The sequence below is a fragment of the Colletotrichum gloeosporioides genome (genome assembly GCF_011800055.1).
Source record: "Colletotrichum gloeosporioides strain Lc1 chromosome Unknown consensus_41, whole genome shotgun sequence".
In the NCBI taxonomy this organism is placed as follows: domain Eukaryota; kingdom Fungi; phylum Ascomycota; class Sordariomycetes; order Glomerellales; family Glomerellaceae; genus Colletotrichum; species Colletotrichum gloeosporioides.
This window is the reverse complement of record NW_025544686.1, coordinates 20,916-37,562: the sequence shown is the minus strand read 5'-3', so window position 1 is coordinate 37,562 and position 16,647 is coordinate 20,916. Positions and strand designations below refer to the sequence as shown.

General features: G+C 55.6%; 6 protein-coding genes across 6 annotated transcripts; 3 read left to right on the top strand and 3 right to left on the bottom strand.

Moving 5' to 3' along the window:
• Positions 1–198: 198 nt before the first annotated feature.
• On the top strand, positions 199–1,209 carry GCG54_00005612 (Eukaryotic translation initiation factor 3 subunit K; the record flags this gene model as incomplete). Its single annotated transcript, XM_045405631.1, has 2 exons — positions 199–365; positions 675–1,209. 2 exons carry the CDS (start codon positions 199–201, stop codon positions 1,207–1,209), a joined length of 702 nt encoding a protein of 233 aa, XP_045264733.1.
• A 350-nt stretch (positions 1,210–1,559) lies between these two features.
• Positions 1,560–2,874, bottom strand: GCG54_00005611 (20S rRNA accumulation protein 4; the record flags this gene model as incomplete). The annotated part of the gene is made up of 2 exons (XM_045405630.1): positions 1,560–2,684; positions 2,758–2,874. The coding sequence occupies 2 exons, from the start codon at positions 2,872–2,874 to the stop codon at positions 1,560–1,562; spliced, it is 1,242 nt and encodes a 413-aa protein (XP_045264732.1).
• A 326-nt stretch (positions 2,875–3,200) lies between these two features.
• On the bottom strand, positions 3,201–5,109 carry GCG54_00005610 (T-complex protein 1 subunit zeta; the record flags this gene model as incomplete). The annotated part of the gene is made up of 6 exons (XM_045405629.1): positions 3,201–3,439; positions 3,489–4,488; positions 4,545–4,781; positions 4,838–4,859; positions 4,914–5,008; positions 5,065–5,109. Coding segments are annotated over 6 exons (1,638 nt in total), but the record flags the coding sequence as incomplete, so codon positions are not given.
• Positions 5,110–5,993: 884 nt separating this feature from the next.
• On the top strand, positions 5,994–7,788 carry GCG54_00005609 (Farnesylcysteine lyase; the record flags this gene model as incomplete). The annotated part of the gene is made up of 3 exons (XM_045405628.1): positions 5,994–6,120; positions 6,191–6,711; positions 6,760–7,788. 3 exons carry the CDS (start codon positions 5,994–5,996, stop codon positions 7,786–7,788), a joined length of 1,677 nt encoding a protein of 558 aa, XP_045264730.1.
• A 1,240-nt stretch (positions 7,789–9,028) lies between these two features.
• GCG54_00005608 (Vacuolar import and degradation protein 27) lies at positions 9,029–11,711 on the top strand (the record flags this gene model as incomplete). The annotated part of the gene is made up of 2 exons (XM_045405627.1): positions 9,029–9,047; positions 9,274–11,711. 2 exons carry the CDS (start codon positions 9,029–9,031, stop codon positions 11,709–11,711), a joined length of 2,457 nt encoding a protein of 818 aa, XP_045264729.1.
• A 793-nt stretch (positions 11,712–12,504) lies between these two features.
• GCG54_00005607 (Alpha alpha-trehalose-phosphate synthase) lies at positions 12,505–14,201 on the bottom strand (the record flags this gene model as incomplete). Its single annotated transcript, XM_045405626.1, has 3 exons — positions 12,505–13,411; positions 13,464–13,836; positions 13,862–14,201. The coding sequence occupies 3 exons, from the start codon at positions 14,199–14,201 to the stop codon at positions 12,505–12,507; spliced, it is 1,620 nt and encodes a 539-aa protein (XP_045264728.1).
• Positions 14,202–16,647: the final 2,446 nt, after the last annotated feature.

The window sequence follows — 16,647 nt, the reverse complement described above, 5'->3', positions numbered from 1 at the left end:
TGTGTGCGCGCGCGCGTGTGGCCAGCCAAACCACAGCGAAAAAGAGTGCAGCCCCACCAAGGCGGTTTTCTCTCACGAAGCCCGCCCCCCCTCCACGTCGTGAACGAACCTCGAATCCGACCTCGACCTACACCTCACACCCCCGTGATACCCCCCGCCCACCACAACCACATCTCCCCCCCTTCAGAACCAGCAGCCATGTTGAACGGCGAAGATCCGCCTGAGCGGCCCGACTACATTGTCAACATCATCAATGGCCTCGAGCGTTACAACCCCGAGGCCGTCGTCACCCTTGAGGCGTACCTCCAGGAGCAGTGCGAGCAGAAGACCAGCGACTGCAATGCCAACCGCACACTCCTGAAGCTGTGAGTCTGCTCCCTTTTCCTGTCCTCGTCGTCGTTGGCCCCCTTTTAGCCATCGAGCCGAAACAAGCACGTCTCTTCTACTCTTGCCCAATCTTGTTGGTCTTGCGCCGGTTTACATGATGACCATAAACGTTTCCTATTACCTGACATTGCGCCGGTCCGGCTTCCGTCATGAACCGACCAAACGTCGCAAATGAAGTCAAACCGTGGTGATACCTGAACGAACACCGGACAATCATCTTCATCTTCATCAGCACCTTGTCGAATACGACCAGCGGCTAACAAAGTATCTTTTCTCTCTGCCAACAGGTACCAGCTCAACCCCGACCGCATCAAGGACGAGGTCGTCACCAACATCCTCGTCAAGGCCATGACCCAGTTCCCCTCCCCTCAGTTCACCCTGGCCCTGCACCTCATCAACGCCTCCGCCGTCGCCCAGGGCGAGCTCCACGAGGCCGTCACCAAGCTGCGCACCCTCAACTCCCAGCTGGAGGGCGCCCAGTACGCCCGCTTCTGGAACACCATCGACGGCGACGACCTCTGCGCAGACCTCATCGCCGACATCTCCGGCTTCGAGGACCTCATCCGCGCCAACATCGCCGGCCAGGTCTCCCAGGCCTTCCGCGAGGTCTCCCTCTCCCAGCTCGAGTCCTGGCTCGGCCTCAGCGCCGACGCCACCGCCAAGTTCGCCTCCGAGGTCGCCGGGTGGACCGTCAGTGACAACGGCATTGTGTCCATCCCCCGCAACGCCGAGAACGAGGCCAAGAAGACCGAGATCAGGGAGGACGTCAACGTTGACATGTTCTCGAGAGTTCTTCGCAGATCATGGGAGGAGACGGCTTAAGAAGAAAGAAAAGATTTGAGGGCCAAACGTTCTGGATGTTGTTGGTGAGAGGATGAATCAACTCTGTTTCCTGTTTTCTCAAGGAGAGAAACAGAAGAAAAGAGGTACCCTTGGCTGCTTGACGGCTCCGTTAACGGAGTTCAGGGCTGGAAGAGAAGCATGGCGGCAAAATTACCGGCGTTCATTGTGACTTTGGAATTGGGAGAGCCATAGAGGATATCCCCGAATATGAGACATGCCACAAAGAAGATGTGTCTAAGAGTGTCGTATGATGTTGTTCATTGCCACGTGTCTACAAACAATGCTTTTCCCATTCCCCGATTTGTTACATCACGCCTCAAACCAAACGCTCATCGCTTCGCGAGCTCCTCCCACTGTACACCACACCACTCCTCAAGATACCCCGCCTCGCCCGCCTCAACCCCTCTCTCCTGACAATCCGCCTCGCACACCCCGACAATAACAGTACCCCAATCCATGCCCTCCAGCGAGACCTCCTCCGCCTCCAGCTCCGCGATCGCGTTCGGCGTCATCTGCACCTCAAACACCCTGCCCGCGCCGCAATTCCCGCACCGCGGCATCCTGCCCCCGCTCGCCGTCAGCGCCTTGCCCACGGCGTCCGCCTTGGAGTACAGCAGCGGCGCGCCGCCGAACTCGTACCGGATCGCCTGCTCGGGGTTCTGCGCCATGCGGTCCGCGAACTTCTGGAACACCGCGTCCATCGACGACTCGAACACGTCCTTGGTGTCCATCGCGCCGCTGCTGCCGCCCGGCCCGTCCGTGTCGACCTCCATCCGCGCGTTCTGCGGGATCGCCGCCGGCTCCGGGTCGAGCGTCTCGAACTCCGCGTCCGCGAGGTAGGACAGGCGGTACGGCTTCGGCTGCGCGGCGGCCTCGGGCCAGGGCTCCGGGGCGGGCGGCGGGCCCGACGGCGTTTGCGGGTTGTTCAGGGAGAGCGTCTCGGCGAAGGTCTTGGGGAGGTCGTCTGCGGCCGTGTCTGCGGGCTTCTTCGTCTCGGCGGGCTTGGAGAAGGGGTTGGACGCCGGCGCGGCGGTGCTGAACGGGCTGCTGCTGGACGAGCCCGTGCTGAAGGGGTTCGCGCTGCTGGCGAAGGGGTTCGCTCCGGTAGAGGCACCAGCGCCTCCGCCAAACAGCGCGCTGCCGAGGCCTGGGCCAGCCTCCTTCTTGGGCTCCTCCTCCTCCTTCCGCGGGGCCTCCTTCTGCGCGGGGATGGCCTTCTTGGCGGCGACGGCGGGTGCGTCCTTTGATATCCTGACGCCCCTGATGGCGCGGATGCTGCCCTGCTTGCGGCGGCAGGTGGGCTTGCGGCAGGCGAAGACGTAGAGGCGGCGCTCGTGGCCAGGGAACTTTTCGGGCAGCTCTCCGTTGAGCTGGAGTAGCTGAACCATGATATCGTTACAGACCTTGCAGCGCGCAAGGGCCGCGGAGGCGGGTTTCTCTGGGTTCAGCCATTCCTGTGGAAGAACCAGTGTCAGTTTGAGATGTGCTTTTTGGAGGGGCATCAGAGGGATTGCGATTAGGACTTACGGGGTGTCCGCCCAGGCGACTGATGGTATCTTCGTCAGCATCGCTCGTGGCGTATCCGAGCAGAACATTGGTCTCAGTGAATTCTTCCTGCGAGGAATCGCTGTCGTAGTCTGCCATCTTTATTTCTTTGTGTGCGCGTATGTGACTTTTGGACTGCTGGGTTGGGCTGCTGCCGTACGTGGGGTCAAGAATTTTTGGCTGTCGAAAATGTTCGATGCGGGGCTTATCTTATCGCACCTGTGGCGGGCGAGGGGTCAACGACGTCCTAAGCTAGCTGTCTCACACATGGGTCAGTTCAACGATTAAAGCAGGCATTGCACGCTACAATTCTCATATCTTGTTCGTAAATGGATATCATTCCAGTTCTCAGCTTTTGACAGGTCTAAGAGCAACGCCTTTTGTCTACCGTGCCAATACTTTACAACGAAAATCCGGTAAACCCATTACTCCTCAGGTCCGTCCATACCGGGGCCTGGGCCGCCTTGTCTGCCCATCTGTCTCGCCTTCAGCAACTCGTCGCACAGCAGCAGGTTGGAGGCAATGCTGGAGCTGGAGGCGATGCAGTTTCTCAGCACTCTGAAAGAGTCGAAGATTCCCTCAAGCTCGGGGTCCATCGGCTCACCCGTTGCGAGGTCCAAACCCACAACGTTGCCATCGGCGTGCTCATCTTGCATGGCAGCGACTGCAATGTGTCAGTTCAAGCGTAATAACAGACAGACAGAAATACTTACGGGCATCCTGGATGTCGAGACCAGCGTTGGCAGCCAGGGTCTTGGGAATGATGAGCAGAGCATCGGCGAATGCCTCAACACCCCACTTAGCCTTGCCCTTCACCGTCTTGGAGAAGGCATCGCTCTTCAGGTGCGCCGCGCAGGCCACCTGGAAAGCGCCGGCACCGGGTACAACGCTCTTGTCAACAATCATGTTGTAGACGCTGCGCAGACCGTCACGGACGGCATCGGTAACTTGGGTAATGGTGTGTGCGTTGGGGCCCTTGATGAGAAGGGTGACGGACTTGGGGTCCTTGACCTCCTCGATAAAGGTGTACTTCTCCTCGCCCAAGGTCTGCTCGTAGACGAGACCGGCCCATCCGAGGACATCGGGTGACAGGTCCTCGACACTGTTCTGTGCAACACCACCGCAGATGAGCTGCAGTCTCTCCATGTTTCTCCTCTTGGCGCGACGCAGAGCAAGGATGCCGTTCTTGGCCAGGACGTCCAGAGACAGGGGGTCGATACCCTTCTGGTTGATGATAACAAAGTTCTTGTTGGGGTCGTTCCCGCAAACCTCCTTCTTGAGCTCGACAATCTTCTTCAGCTTGGCGTCGACGAATCGGCGCTCGCTCTCCACCAGCTTGTCCCTTTGCTCCGCGCTAGAGTAGAAGAATCCAGAGTTAATCTCGGTCTTCTCGTACTCCAAGCTCACGTTCATCGTCAGGATGTAGGCGTTCTCGACGCGCTTCGGCATGTCGGGGTGGCGGGCGCCGTGGTCCAGAGCCAGACCCTTGATAAGCTGGGTGTCGGAGGCGGTACGGTGCTGCATCTTCATAATCTCAACCATGTGCAAGTCGGGCTTGGCGGGGGCCTGGTAGATGGCGAGCACGGCGTCCACGATATCGGGGGTGAGCTTGGCAGCGAGGCTAGAGTTGAGCTTCGTGGACAGCGATGTGCGGGCGACGGAAAGGAGCAACTCGCGGTCGACCTCCTTGGCGAGCTTGAAGCCATCGAGGAACTGTATATCCAGTCAGTTCCGCATTCTCTGCGTCGTGCCATCTGTGAATGACGCACCTTCAGGGCCTCGTTCTTTGCAATCTCGAAACCATCCGTGATAATTCTAGGGTGCAGTCCTTCCGAGATGTAGCGATCCGCCTGCTTCAAAAGCTCACCGATCAACAAAACGGCCGACGTCGTACCATCACCACAGATATCGTCCTGGGCAGTCGCAGCTCGCGCAATCATGACGGCGGTGGGGTTCTGTATTTGCATCTCCCTGAGGAGAACATTTCCATCTTTTGTCAACTTGATCTGTTCGGCGCGCATTAGCAGCGGTCCAGGGGTTAAGGAGGGGCGGTATGTCGCACTTGGCCGGAACCGTCAACAAGCCTGGGAGATATTAGCAAACATTATAGCAACAAGAAAGATTCTTTGGTGTCGTACATCTTGATGGTGCCCAGAGGGCCGAGGTTGGACTTGAGGACATCCTGCAGGCCTTCACCAGCGCTGATGTTGACCTTCAGGGCTTCACCCCGCCGCTACTTGGCTGATTAGCAACACAAACAAGGCCCGGCAGAAAAAGGGCAATGCGCACCCTGGATTCGGCCTTGGGGTTGAGCAGTTGGGCCGCAGACATGATGGCTGGAGGTCGTCGAGAGGCTCGTGAGGGGGGTATCGATCGGTGAGGTTATTGGATTAGCGACCTGACGTGGAGTGTTCTCGAGGGTTGACCTGGCCTGGTCCGGGGAGCTTCAGATGCGGGACTCTGGTGGTGACTTTTTTTCTGCCTTGAGGTGGCAGGCGGTCAGCCAGCGGTGGAAGGTGCTGGCTCGGTGCCTGAGTGCTTTCTCGTTGGCGCGACTTCTTCTTAGCTGCATATGCCCAATCAATCTTTGAGGGGCATGCATCTAAAGGAGTCTACATGTGTCAGCAAATACTGACGGCATATTCTATGGTCTGTGCGTCGTTAGTGGGTGGCCGATTACTGCAGCACAGCAGGCAGGAGCAGGGACTTTGGGGGTCTTGGGGGACCACCCGAGTGAAACCTCTACTCTCTCTGCCACTGAGCTGTGAGCCGCTGCTTTATCAGAAGCTTGGAAGAGCTTCATCGCCGGTACAGCCTTTCTCAGAGACAGAGCTCTGTCAAACCAAGTCCGTCTGGAAAATCGTCGGTGAAGGGCAACTTACGAATTGTTCTGTTTTCGCACGGAAAGATGCCCCATATCGACCTCCGCTTCCCCTGAACACGCATCACCCCGGTCCGGCAGGGAGCAGAGCCACAGGAGTAACACCAATAAAGCGGCGGTTTGTTTACTCACCCAGAGTTTAATTCATTTGGGGGAACTCCCGGGGAGTACGAATTACGAATCTCGTTCATGCTTCCCCTTTCATCCTCTTCATCCCCCAAAAACATGTATTGAGATCTCGCATCTATCTCCCTTCAATTCTTCATCACTCTTTGCTTTTGCTGTTTCATATAATCCTTCTAAAGCTTGAGATTGCCTGATAATCCAACAATACATCATGTGGGGGTCCAAGCTCTCAGCTGTGCTCTCCGCGCTCAGCTTGACGGGAACTGGCGTGCCCGCGACCGAGACAGAGGTCGAGATCGTCGCCTTTGACAGCAATGTCAAGCAAGTCGCCATCATTGGTTCGTAGGCACTGCCGGCCTCAATAGTATTTGGATTCTTTGTAAAATGTAGCGACTAATCCTCGTCCAGGAGCTGGCGCGGGTGGCTCTGCTGCCGCTTACTACCTGCAACAGTATGCCGAGGCAGACGGCATTGAAGTGAACATCACCGTGTTTGAGAAGACCAACCACATTGGCGGTCGGACTTTGACGGTTGAAGCTTACGATAACCCTCTTGAGCAAGTTGAGCTGGGCGCGTCCATCTTCATCGAGGCCAACCAGATTCTCTACAATGCTAGCAGGCGGTTCGGCCTTCCCCTCAAGGAGCCCGAGTCCGGCAGTGACGGCTTCCTGGGCATTTGGGACGGCGAGCAATTTGTGTACACCCAGGACGACAGCTCCTGGCAATGGTGGAATCTGGCCAAGCTCTTTTGGAAGTACGGCTTGGCTCCCTACAAGGCGCAGAAGCTCGTCCAGTCTACCGTTGATACCTTCCTGCAGTTGTATGAGGCGCCTCACTTCCCATTCCGCTCTCTCACCCAAAGGGCCTTTGAGCTGGACCTGCTTAAGGCAACCTCGGTCACTGGAAAGGAGTTCCTCGCCAACAACGATGTAAGTCATCATACGTACCAGACTAGATCGCTCGCTCACCTGACGTAGATTGGCGAGCTGTTCTCCGACCACATCATCCAAGCTGCAACTCGCGTCAACTATGCTTCCAACCTGAAGTACATCCACGGACTGGAGACCATGGTGTCCATGGCGCCTGAGGGTGCCAAGCAAGTCATCGGTGGCAACTGGCAAATCTTCGACACCATGCTGCAGAAGACCAACGCGACTGTGAACCGCAACACTACCGTAACCTCCATGGAGGTCAAGACTGGCCCTACAAGCTCCAAGTACTTTATTTCGGCCAAGGACTCTCACGCAGATGCTGGTGTCGAGGCGGATCAATACCCCGTCGCCTTCGACAATGTCGTCATTGCCACCCCTTGGCAATACAGCGACATCAGCGTTGCGGAGGACTTGTTCCAGCACAAAATCGACGAGATCCCTTACGTCAAGCTCCACGTCACACTGTTCGCTTCTCCGTTCCGTCTATCGCCCGAGTACTTTGGCATGGAGCCCGGGTCCAAGGCGCCCGACACGGTCCTCACGACTCTCAACCCCGCCGACGAGGCCAAGGCCGGAGCTGAGGGTGCCGGTAAGGCTGGCTTCTACTCTATCAGCACCCTGAGAACGGCCACGAACCCGGAAACCCTCAAGGACGAGTTCATTTACAAGATCTTTTCTCCTAAGCAGGTCACCGCTGAGTTCCTCTCGCAGCTTCTCGGAGTAAAGGTCCCCGAGACCATCGTCTCCCAGGAGAAGACCGAGGCCGTCGACCCCATTTCGTGGTACCACCCTCACGTCTTCCACTCCTACCCGATTGAGTATCCCCGCGTCACCTTCCAGGACCCCATCCTGAGAGATGGCCTCTACTACCTCTCCGGCATGGAGAGCTTCATCTCTTGCATGGAGACTAGCGCGCTCATGGGCATGAATGTTGCCAAGCTGATTGCGGAGGACTTTGCCGTCTCTACTGAGGTTGTCAAGGAGGAGCCGGTTATGATTGAGAAGGTGGAGCAGGGTGCCCAAGAGGTGATTGAGCAAACGGAAAAGGGGCCGGTTGTAGCTGATGAGCTGTAGACTGTCTTCATCATAGGTTGGGGCGTAATTGGTCATGTTTTTGTTTATTACAGCGCTCATTCCAAACGAACTACTAGTGTAAAAGCGATTCCTCATCTCGAATAACTCCTGTCTGGGTCATTCTTTGTTGTTGATTTTGGGTGATTAGCCGCACCATGTTACAGTATCAAGACAGGTGTTGGGATGTAACATCCAATACGCCAATGCACTTCCAGGAACGAGAATGGATAATTTTACGACTCATTGGTGATATCTCATATTGATTAGATATACCTTGGGAAAGGTGTGGCTGACTTCAATCTTCTCTGAGCTTCGTTTCATAATCAAAATGTTACTTTGTGAAAGAGACACCCGACATTCGGTTTGTAGCTTCCTGAACCACTCGGAGCGATGACGAAGTGTTTCTCGGTAACAAATAAACAAAATGGCTTAGTCCGAGTTTGACTGTTTAGCTGAGTGCATCCAGCGGCTGAAATGCCCCTCAACTCAAACAAAAAGTGAGCTGATACTATTTAGAGGCTCATGGGAAGTCACATCTCGACTTTGAGGCCGGTAGGGATTAAACCTCCAAGACATGGCTGAATGACAACTGCGTTATCAAGTGTCAGAGAGCTGGGTCACTATCTTAATCAGCAAACAGAACAATATAGTTCCTGCGCCTGCTGCAAGCAGGTGCAAGATCCAAGTTTCTTGCAGTCTGCAGCATACGGGAGGGAACCCGGACGGCGGGAAGGTGCTGGTGTCACTCACGGCTTGCGCCGGTAGGTACTTGCCTTCCAAGGTGCTGTTGGGCCCAGGCCCAGACCAAGCAGGGCCACCCACCCCCGGCTTCCAAGGGTCCCCGTGACACCCCTGCCGCTGTGGCTGACGTATCCGCAGGTTGCCGTGGCGAGAAAAATTGGAGGAAAAAAGAGGGACGTGCACCGCCACAGGCCACCTTTGACCCCTCGTCCCCTCCATCAGCAGCAGTGGCAGCAGCTGTGACCGTGACCCCAAAACCCAGGAAAGCTACCTTTTTGTTATGACGCATTTTCCTTCCCGGTCGTACCTTTAGTACCTGATCTGTCTCTCTCTGTTCATTTCGTGGCCAAGGCCAGGCACTTTCCGCTCTCTCCTCCTCTTTCTCATTCCACGTCGACGGGAATCGTTTGCTTTTGCGAAGATCATAAATCCAAGCAACTGCTTCCGCGACTGATTCCCTTCTTAAACCGAGCCCCTCCTCCCCTCTCGAGCTCTCAAAATGTTTGTCCTCAGAAACGGTAAGTTTACCCCGCCACCCACATGTTGCTAACGGTCTGTTCTGCCACTCTGTTTGCTCTTGTCCCGCGACCGCAAATTCCATGTGAGATTTGTTGGTTGGGCCTGTTCGTCATCACCGTTTGCGACCAACAGGTTGGCCGACATTTTCCACTTTTCCTTCCATTTGCGACATCTGCACTACACACACTTCATACGACATTTTCGCTAACGCATCTCGTTCAACAGTGGGCAAGCTCATCTTCGGATCCAGTAACCAAGAGTCTTTGATCGAACTCCCCCAAGGACAACTCTACCTCGTCCGCCCACTCTCGCCCAAGGGCTACTCCGAACTCATCTTCAAGGACGCCGCCGCCCGCATCCGGCGCACCGCACAGGACTTCCAGTACCAGCTCGTCATCCAGAGAGTCTACGAGGAAGGCGAGGCTGAGCTTCTGGCTGAAGAGGAAGGAGAAGACGCCGAGATCGACGCACTTGCCGCTGCCGAGAGAGACGAGAAGACCTTCCTGCTCGACGAGGCACTCCACTTCCGAGTCGACTTTCGTGACGGAAGTGACAAGATCCTTGCCTGGCGTGATTTGAGCGGTGACACCGGCGACGTCTACGAGTTTGTTTGCGATAACGTCGTCTCTCCCGGCCAAGTCTCCCAGTTCGACCGTATTGCCAAGGAGTGTCAGTACGAACGCAAGTACCGCAAGCCACACACCACCGCTTCCGACGCAGACCTTGACCAGTTCGAGTTTGAGGAGGAGCATCCCATTCCTCCTGCGAGCCCCATTCACAGCCCGACGCTGACACGCTCGATCGACTCTTCCGACGGCTTGTTTGTGCCCCAGACCCCGCCTCAGGCCGCGAACACCCCCGCCCGACGAGAGCAGACGCCCGTCAAGACGCCTACCATGCCTGAGAAGAAGAAGGACACGGCCCCGCCCAAGTCTGCCGAGGCTCCTGAGGCCCTCAGCACTTACGCTGCCGAGAAGGCGGAGTTGCACTTCTTCGACTTCCCCTCAGGCTCGTTTGTTCAGCAAGATGCGGCTGTCACTGCCACTGTCACGGAGGTCGGCAAGTGGGAGTACTGGCTGCAGGTCGAGAGCGAGGACCGCGCGTGGCTCGGCATTCCCATCGTAGCCGATATCAACCCCGTCTTCAACTTCGAATTTCTGTCCTTCATTTTCAACCAGTTCTCCCCTGATGGGTCGGCTTACTCTTGGCTTCTTCGTTTCAAAGATCAGCCAACTTTGGAGCGGTTTCAAGACGCTCTCCTCCGTGCCTTGTGGGAGCAATTGAACGAGACCAAGTGGGAGAAGATCAAGGAGAGGGAGCAGGAGTACATTACGGATGCCTTCAACGACCTAACGATGGAAGATACCCCCGAGGAAGAAGAGGAGGAGGAAGAGGATTACGAGGACGCCGAGGATGATGCCCAGCGCAGCGAGCACTACGATAGCGATGAGGAGGAGGATGACGTCGCTACCAAGGATGAGGATGGCAACGTTAACTCACAGCTTGCTGTTGGCTACAAGCACGACCGATCATTTGTCGTTCGCGGATCCAAGATCGGTGTCTTCAAGCACACCCCCAACAATAATCTTGAGTTTTCGACCAATATCTCCAAGGTCGAGACGCCGAAGGGCACATTGTTCAGTCCCAAGAAGGTCATGCTTCACAACGAGGACCGCAACATGATTTTGCAGAATGAGACGGACCCCAACAAGCTTTACCGCATGGATCTGGAGTACGGCAAGGTCGTCGACGAGTGGAACGTTCACGAGGACATCCCCGTCTTGAACTTCGCGCCGGAGAACAAGTACGCCCAAATGACGCACGAGCCGACCTTCCTGGGTATCTCCAAGAACGCACTCTACCGTGTCGACCCCCGTCTATCCGGCACGAAGCTTGTCGACTCCCAACTCAAGCAGTACGCCTCCAAGAACGACTTCTCTGCCATCTCCACGACGGAGAAGGGCTACATCGCCGTTGCGTCCAACAAGGGAGACGTTCGCCTGTTCGACCGCCTGGGCATCAACGCCAAGACGCACATCCCCGCCCTGGGTGAGGCCATCATCGGCCTTGACGTCTCCGCCGACGGTCGCTGGATCCTTGCCACCTGCAGGACCTACATCCTCTTGATCGACGCCATGCAGAAGTCAGGCAAAAATGAGGGCAAGCTCGGCTTTGAGAAGTCCTTCGCTGCCGACTCCAAGCCTCAGCCGCGCCGTCTTGCTCTTACTCCCGAGCACGTGGCCCAGTTCGCTCACGAGACCGGAAAACCCGTCTCCTTCACCCCCGCGCGCTTTAACACAGGCACGGACGCAGAGGAGAAGAGCATCATCACGGCCACGGGACCGTACATTGTCGAGTGGAACCTCAAGAAGGTCCTCCGTGGCGCCAAGGCGCCCTACCTCATCAAGCGCTACGCTGAGGAGGTCAAGGCCGACGACTTCAAGTTCGGCTCCGATAAGAACGTCATCGTCGCACTGCCCAACGAGGTCAACATGGTCGGCAAGCAGGGCCTCAAGCGCCCCACGCGCGAGAGCATCGCCGGCCCCGGATGGGCCAGGCTGAGCATGGGCGGAGGACGCAGCAGAGACTCGGGCCGCATCGGAACCCCGCAGAGCAGCCGGTACAAGCTGGGCAAGGACGACATCGTCGACTCGCCTTACTGATTTACCGCAGATCTTGTGTGTGGATGCATCCACAATCTGCGTTGTTTCTCAAACTTGTGTGTACGCATTGATGTTGGAACGTCTCTTTTTCACGACGACGGGCGTTTTCCCCGGAAATGGATTTACAGCACCACCAACCCCCTTCCAAGGCACGGACGTGTGTCTTTTTTTTATTTTTTACCATTCAATTGCAGCCCTTTCGCATGCTTCTATTCTTTGTGTCTCTCTCGAGTGCTCACATGAGAGAGTCACTTTACCCCTTTAGATACCTCTTGACATCAGAAATTCAATTACGTGAGACAATTCCCCGCTAATTGTCGTTGTTATCTAATTTGCTCATGGTGATTGCCGTTGTTTCGTGCAAGTTACCTTTACTGACGTCTTGGGTTTGGGAGGCGTAGGTCTCACGACTCTACTTCAGCTGCATCGGTTAAAACCGTTCCTTTAGTAGGTAGATAGTCTAATGCTAAACCAACATAAACTCGAAAATACAAATGGGACAAGAGAGACATTGTTCCTGTGTTGTCTGACACTCCCCAATACCCTCTCCATACCATGATCGCATGAGAGGGAAAATCCCGTAAAAAACAAACTCCGCTTGGCTCAATGCCCTCTGCCCAACCTGACGTTAACTGGTGATTTCGCCTCGCTCATGTGCTAACATTTCCCAAACAGCTATGCTTCGGCTTGAGGAGTATTTGCTGGGTGTGTGTGGTTTGCGAGGTTGGGGTATGTATGTGTTTCTTCTTTGCTTCATCATGCTTTCGTCAAATGTGCCGCCTATAGCGGCCCGTTACGCTTCCTGCTTCTCCTGCTTGCTCTCCTCGCCATCCTTGACTGTCAGGTTCTGGACGCCCTCGACGGCGCTTTGTAAAGCCTTGCTGACCTGACCGACGACGTTGCCGCTAATGTTTCTCAGGGTCTTCTGTTGGGTTGTTTCCTGAGATAGGCGGGTCATTTCGGCGACGAAGGACTGGCCCCACCATGAGGAGGTGTACTTGAAGACGTAGCGCTCGAGTTTGCGGTAGTTGGTCTCGCGCTGTTCGGGAGACATGGTGACGGCGTCGTGGATGGCGTTTGCGAGCTCCTCCGTGTTCCACGGGTTCACGATGAGGGAGCCGTTGAGAGATTGGGCTGCTCCAGTGAACTCGGATAGAATCATGACACCGTGACGTTCGCGCTGAGTCGCAATGTATTCGTACGAGACCAGGTTCATGCCGTCGCGCGTTGAAGAGACGAGGCAGACATCTGAGACGGCGTACAGAGCGGTGAGCTCGTCGAAGGAGACGCTCTGGTGAAGGAAGTGGATGGGCATAAACTCGATTGTGCCAAACTTTCCGTTGATCCGACCGACCAACTCGTTGACGACAGCGCGGAGGTTCTGGTATTCTTCGACATCCTGACGTGAGGGCACGGCAACCTGGACGAGCACGATCTTGCCGATCCATTCGGGGTGTTCTGTCAGGAAGACCTCCAGTGCATGGAGCTTCTGGGGAACGCCCTTGATATAATCAAGACGATCAACGCCGACGATGAGCTTGACGCCGTTAAACTTGCGCTTGAGCGCATCGATGCGCTCCTGGACCTTTGGCTTCTTCAGACCTTCAACGAATTTCTCGGGATCAATACCAATGGGGAATGCGCCGACGGTGACGAATTTGCCGTTGTAGTCGACGCCGTTAGGGGTTGTTGGGGTTCCGCTGGGTAATGTTAGTTACAATTCTTTGCTGTAAGTCTCAGATGTGAACCTACAGGATGCGAGAGCAACTGCTCAAGAAGTGGCGAGCGTAGTCGTATGTGTGGAATCCGATGAGATCACAGTCAAGAACACCCGTCAAGAGCGCCTCGCGGACGGGGAGGATGCGGTAGATCTCGGAAGATGGGAAGGGGGTGTGCAAGAAGAAGCCAATCTTGACGTTCTTCTTGGAGTCCCCAATCTCCTCGCGCAGCATCTCGGGGAGGAGCATGAGATGGTAGTCGTGGACCCAAATCAGGTCGCCATCCTGAACATCGTTCACAACGGCTTTGGCAAACAGGCGGTTGACTTCGCGGTATGCGCTCCATGCACTCTCGTCGAATGTGATTTCACCGGGGTGGTAGTGGAAGAGGGGCCAGAGGATGGAGTCTGCAGAGCGTATTGTCAGTTTCACTGTTGCAGAAGGCAGAGTCGGGAGGATTGTCCGCACTGGAGAAGCCGTTGTAATGCTTGTCGGCAAGCTCATCGTCAATGAAGACGGGATGGGCATCGTATTCGTCCTTGAGACGCTGCTTCATGCCGGCGATCTCGTTTTCGGGGACCTCGAGGCCCGGCCAGCCGTACCATTGGAAGCTTGTGGTTTTTGACAGTCCACTGAGACCGGTGACGAGACCACCAGAGGACATGGAGAAGGAATAGCTGCCATCGTCGGAGCGCTTGATGGTGATAGGCAATCGGTTGGAGAGGAGCAACAGGCGCCCGGGGGCGGTGTCATCGTCGACGAGCGCAGGCATGGTGGAAATGGGTTGCCCGGCGGTGCGTTCGAGTTGAAAGGTGGAAAGTAAAGAAAATCGTGGGTTCCTTCGTTCGGGTGGGAATTTGGGGAGCAGCAGCAGCTAGCTTAGTGGTCCTGTGGCGGTGGGAAAGGTGTTAGCTGAGTCGTTGTCAGGCTGGGATGAGCTTGCGGGGGAATGGAGGGGTAAATGTAGGTTCGGCTGGTGTCCTGCACTATGAGGTACCTGATGTGCAAGCGACGCAATAAGAAGCCAGGGTGTTTATCGCTGTAATCCAAAAGCGATGGAATTGTGAGCCAGGGATAGATGCAAGCTTACCTACCTAGCTTTGTTGCTGGTGGGGAGCTGTTTTTTGGGGGGTGATTCGCTTGCTCAAGCCGGAGCCGTGAATGAAGCAAGCAAGGAGCGGGAGGAGACAGCGGTATGTAGATGGAGAGAACAACAGTGATCGGGCTGCCCGAATCCCAGGAGAACACCGAGTGCGTGGAGGGTGACACAAGCAAGCACAACAAGTGCAATACAACGTGGTGGATGTCTTCGTCTGAGAGGAAAGGAAAAGAATAAAAGAGGCTTGGGATGGATGGCTGGATGGAAAGAGGCGGAACAGGGCGGCTAGTCGGTGGTTGGCTAACGTGCTTTCGTAACGTCCAATTACCCGTTTGTTGACTGAAGTGACGGAGCTTCGAACTGACTGGGCCGAGCCAGGGTGGAAGTAGGAGAGAACGGGAGGTGCGAGGTGTGCGGTGAGAGGTGACAAAGTGCCTTGGGTTTTGAGGGTGTTGAAGAGGAGGGACGGGAGGCAAGGACAACGGGGGTACCCACTTGCTTCGTTTGGTTTGCTGGGTAGGTTGGGCAAAGCAGGCGATGTACGTACAGGAACAGCTACCCACCTTATGTTCGTAGGTAAAGTCGTCGGCGAGACTCTCAGAGGAATGTTTTACGCGGCCAAACTGCAGATTAGCTTACCTGTGCCTAAAGTTGTTGACCAACTAACCCGGGGCCTGGCGTTACTGAGGTGCCATCTACGTAATTTTGGCGTGGACCCATGTCGTGTTAGTCCTGGGCCCAAATTCCGGTCTGTCACTGCTTCCCAGGTCTCTGTCATTTTTTACGCTGATTTAATCGCAGCCCGTTCTGGACCCCTCCAGCCATTCCGTCCTCCTCCGGCATATGCATCTGCTCTCTTTGGCCACCTTGAGATGCCCATTTGCTCGTCTTACCGAGGAGGTTACCGGACAATTAGGGAACCACGCCGAGCTCATGGTGAGCGATATAAATCTGCAGGGCCGTTGAGCCGGACCTCCTCAGCCGCCCGACTGCAACGACCCAGAAAAGGCCCAATGCCTCGAAAGGGAGAGTGAACAAATCAGGTACCGGTACTTCCAGGACCTCGACGATACCCGCCCGACGGTGGAGAGCCCGGCGCCGAGGAAGTGGGCACCACATCGGCGATAGAACACAGAATGTTCACGATGCCTCTGAATTTTTCCTTCCATCCACTGCGCCAATGACAGGAAATCTTCAACAAGCGAGCCTCATGTCTGACAGGTGAACCCTGGCCTGTCGGGCCCCCCAAACATAACGCAAGCGTGCCGTCATTTGTGAACCGTAGTCCGCATCCAAGGAAACGGCTCCAGCCAGAAAGGTGTTACCAGGTTGATACAAGTTGCAGAGGCCCTCAAAAGGAGCTTCCGCCCCGGCACCTGAGCGACCTTTCAACGTTCAACCTGTCTTTCTGGCCAATTACGGGCGCCAGAAGCCCAAAGAGCGCTCCAACCCAATCATCCAGCCCACAAGGTCTCCGTTGGGCGACCGCAGGCTGGCATCGAAGGGCCCATTTTCTCCCCGGGAATCCGGACCAAAACTTCCTTGGGCGGGCTGCTTTAGTTCCCGGCCCGAATTGACCCTCGCACCGGTCATGGTTGTGCCGATTTGCTTCGTTGGTAGATTTTAGTCCCTCACAATTCCTCATATTCTGACCAGACGGATATTCTTAAATGATTTCAATTGATCATCTTCGACTGCTTGTATTCTTTCAAGCCAACCTGATGGTGCATCCCCGTCATTGCCCTTGAAAACAAGCAAAAGGCATGTAACAACATATTTTCACTGTATGGGGGCACAGAAGATGGATAATATCAAGAATACATTTTCATCATGCTGGAAGCGCTCAAGGTTTCCTCCATTAATTACCTGGAATCATTCCCATCGCTGCTTCCAGAGCTTCAGGTACGTAGCGAGAAGCTCAGACCAACGCCGGGTGACTTGAGCCCCACTTCGGTCCAAGCCAGTCGCAGCTGCTCCCCGGTTTCAATTGAGATGCGGGCAAGCGCGCCGGCTTTGTTTCTCTGCGACGCGACGACAACCGCGAAGAGCTGCTCGAGCTCTGCCGGAACACTTGTATCAACCCCACGTTCATTAATCCAGTACCTGTGAGCTTCTCTGT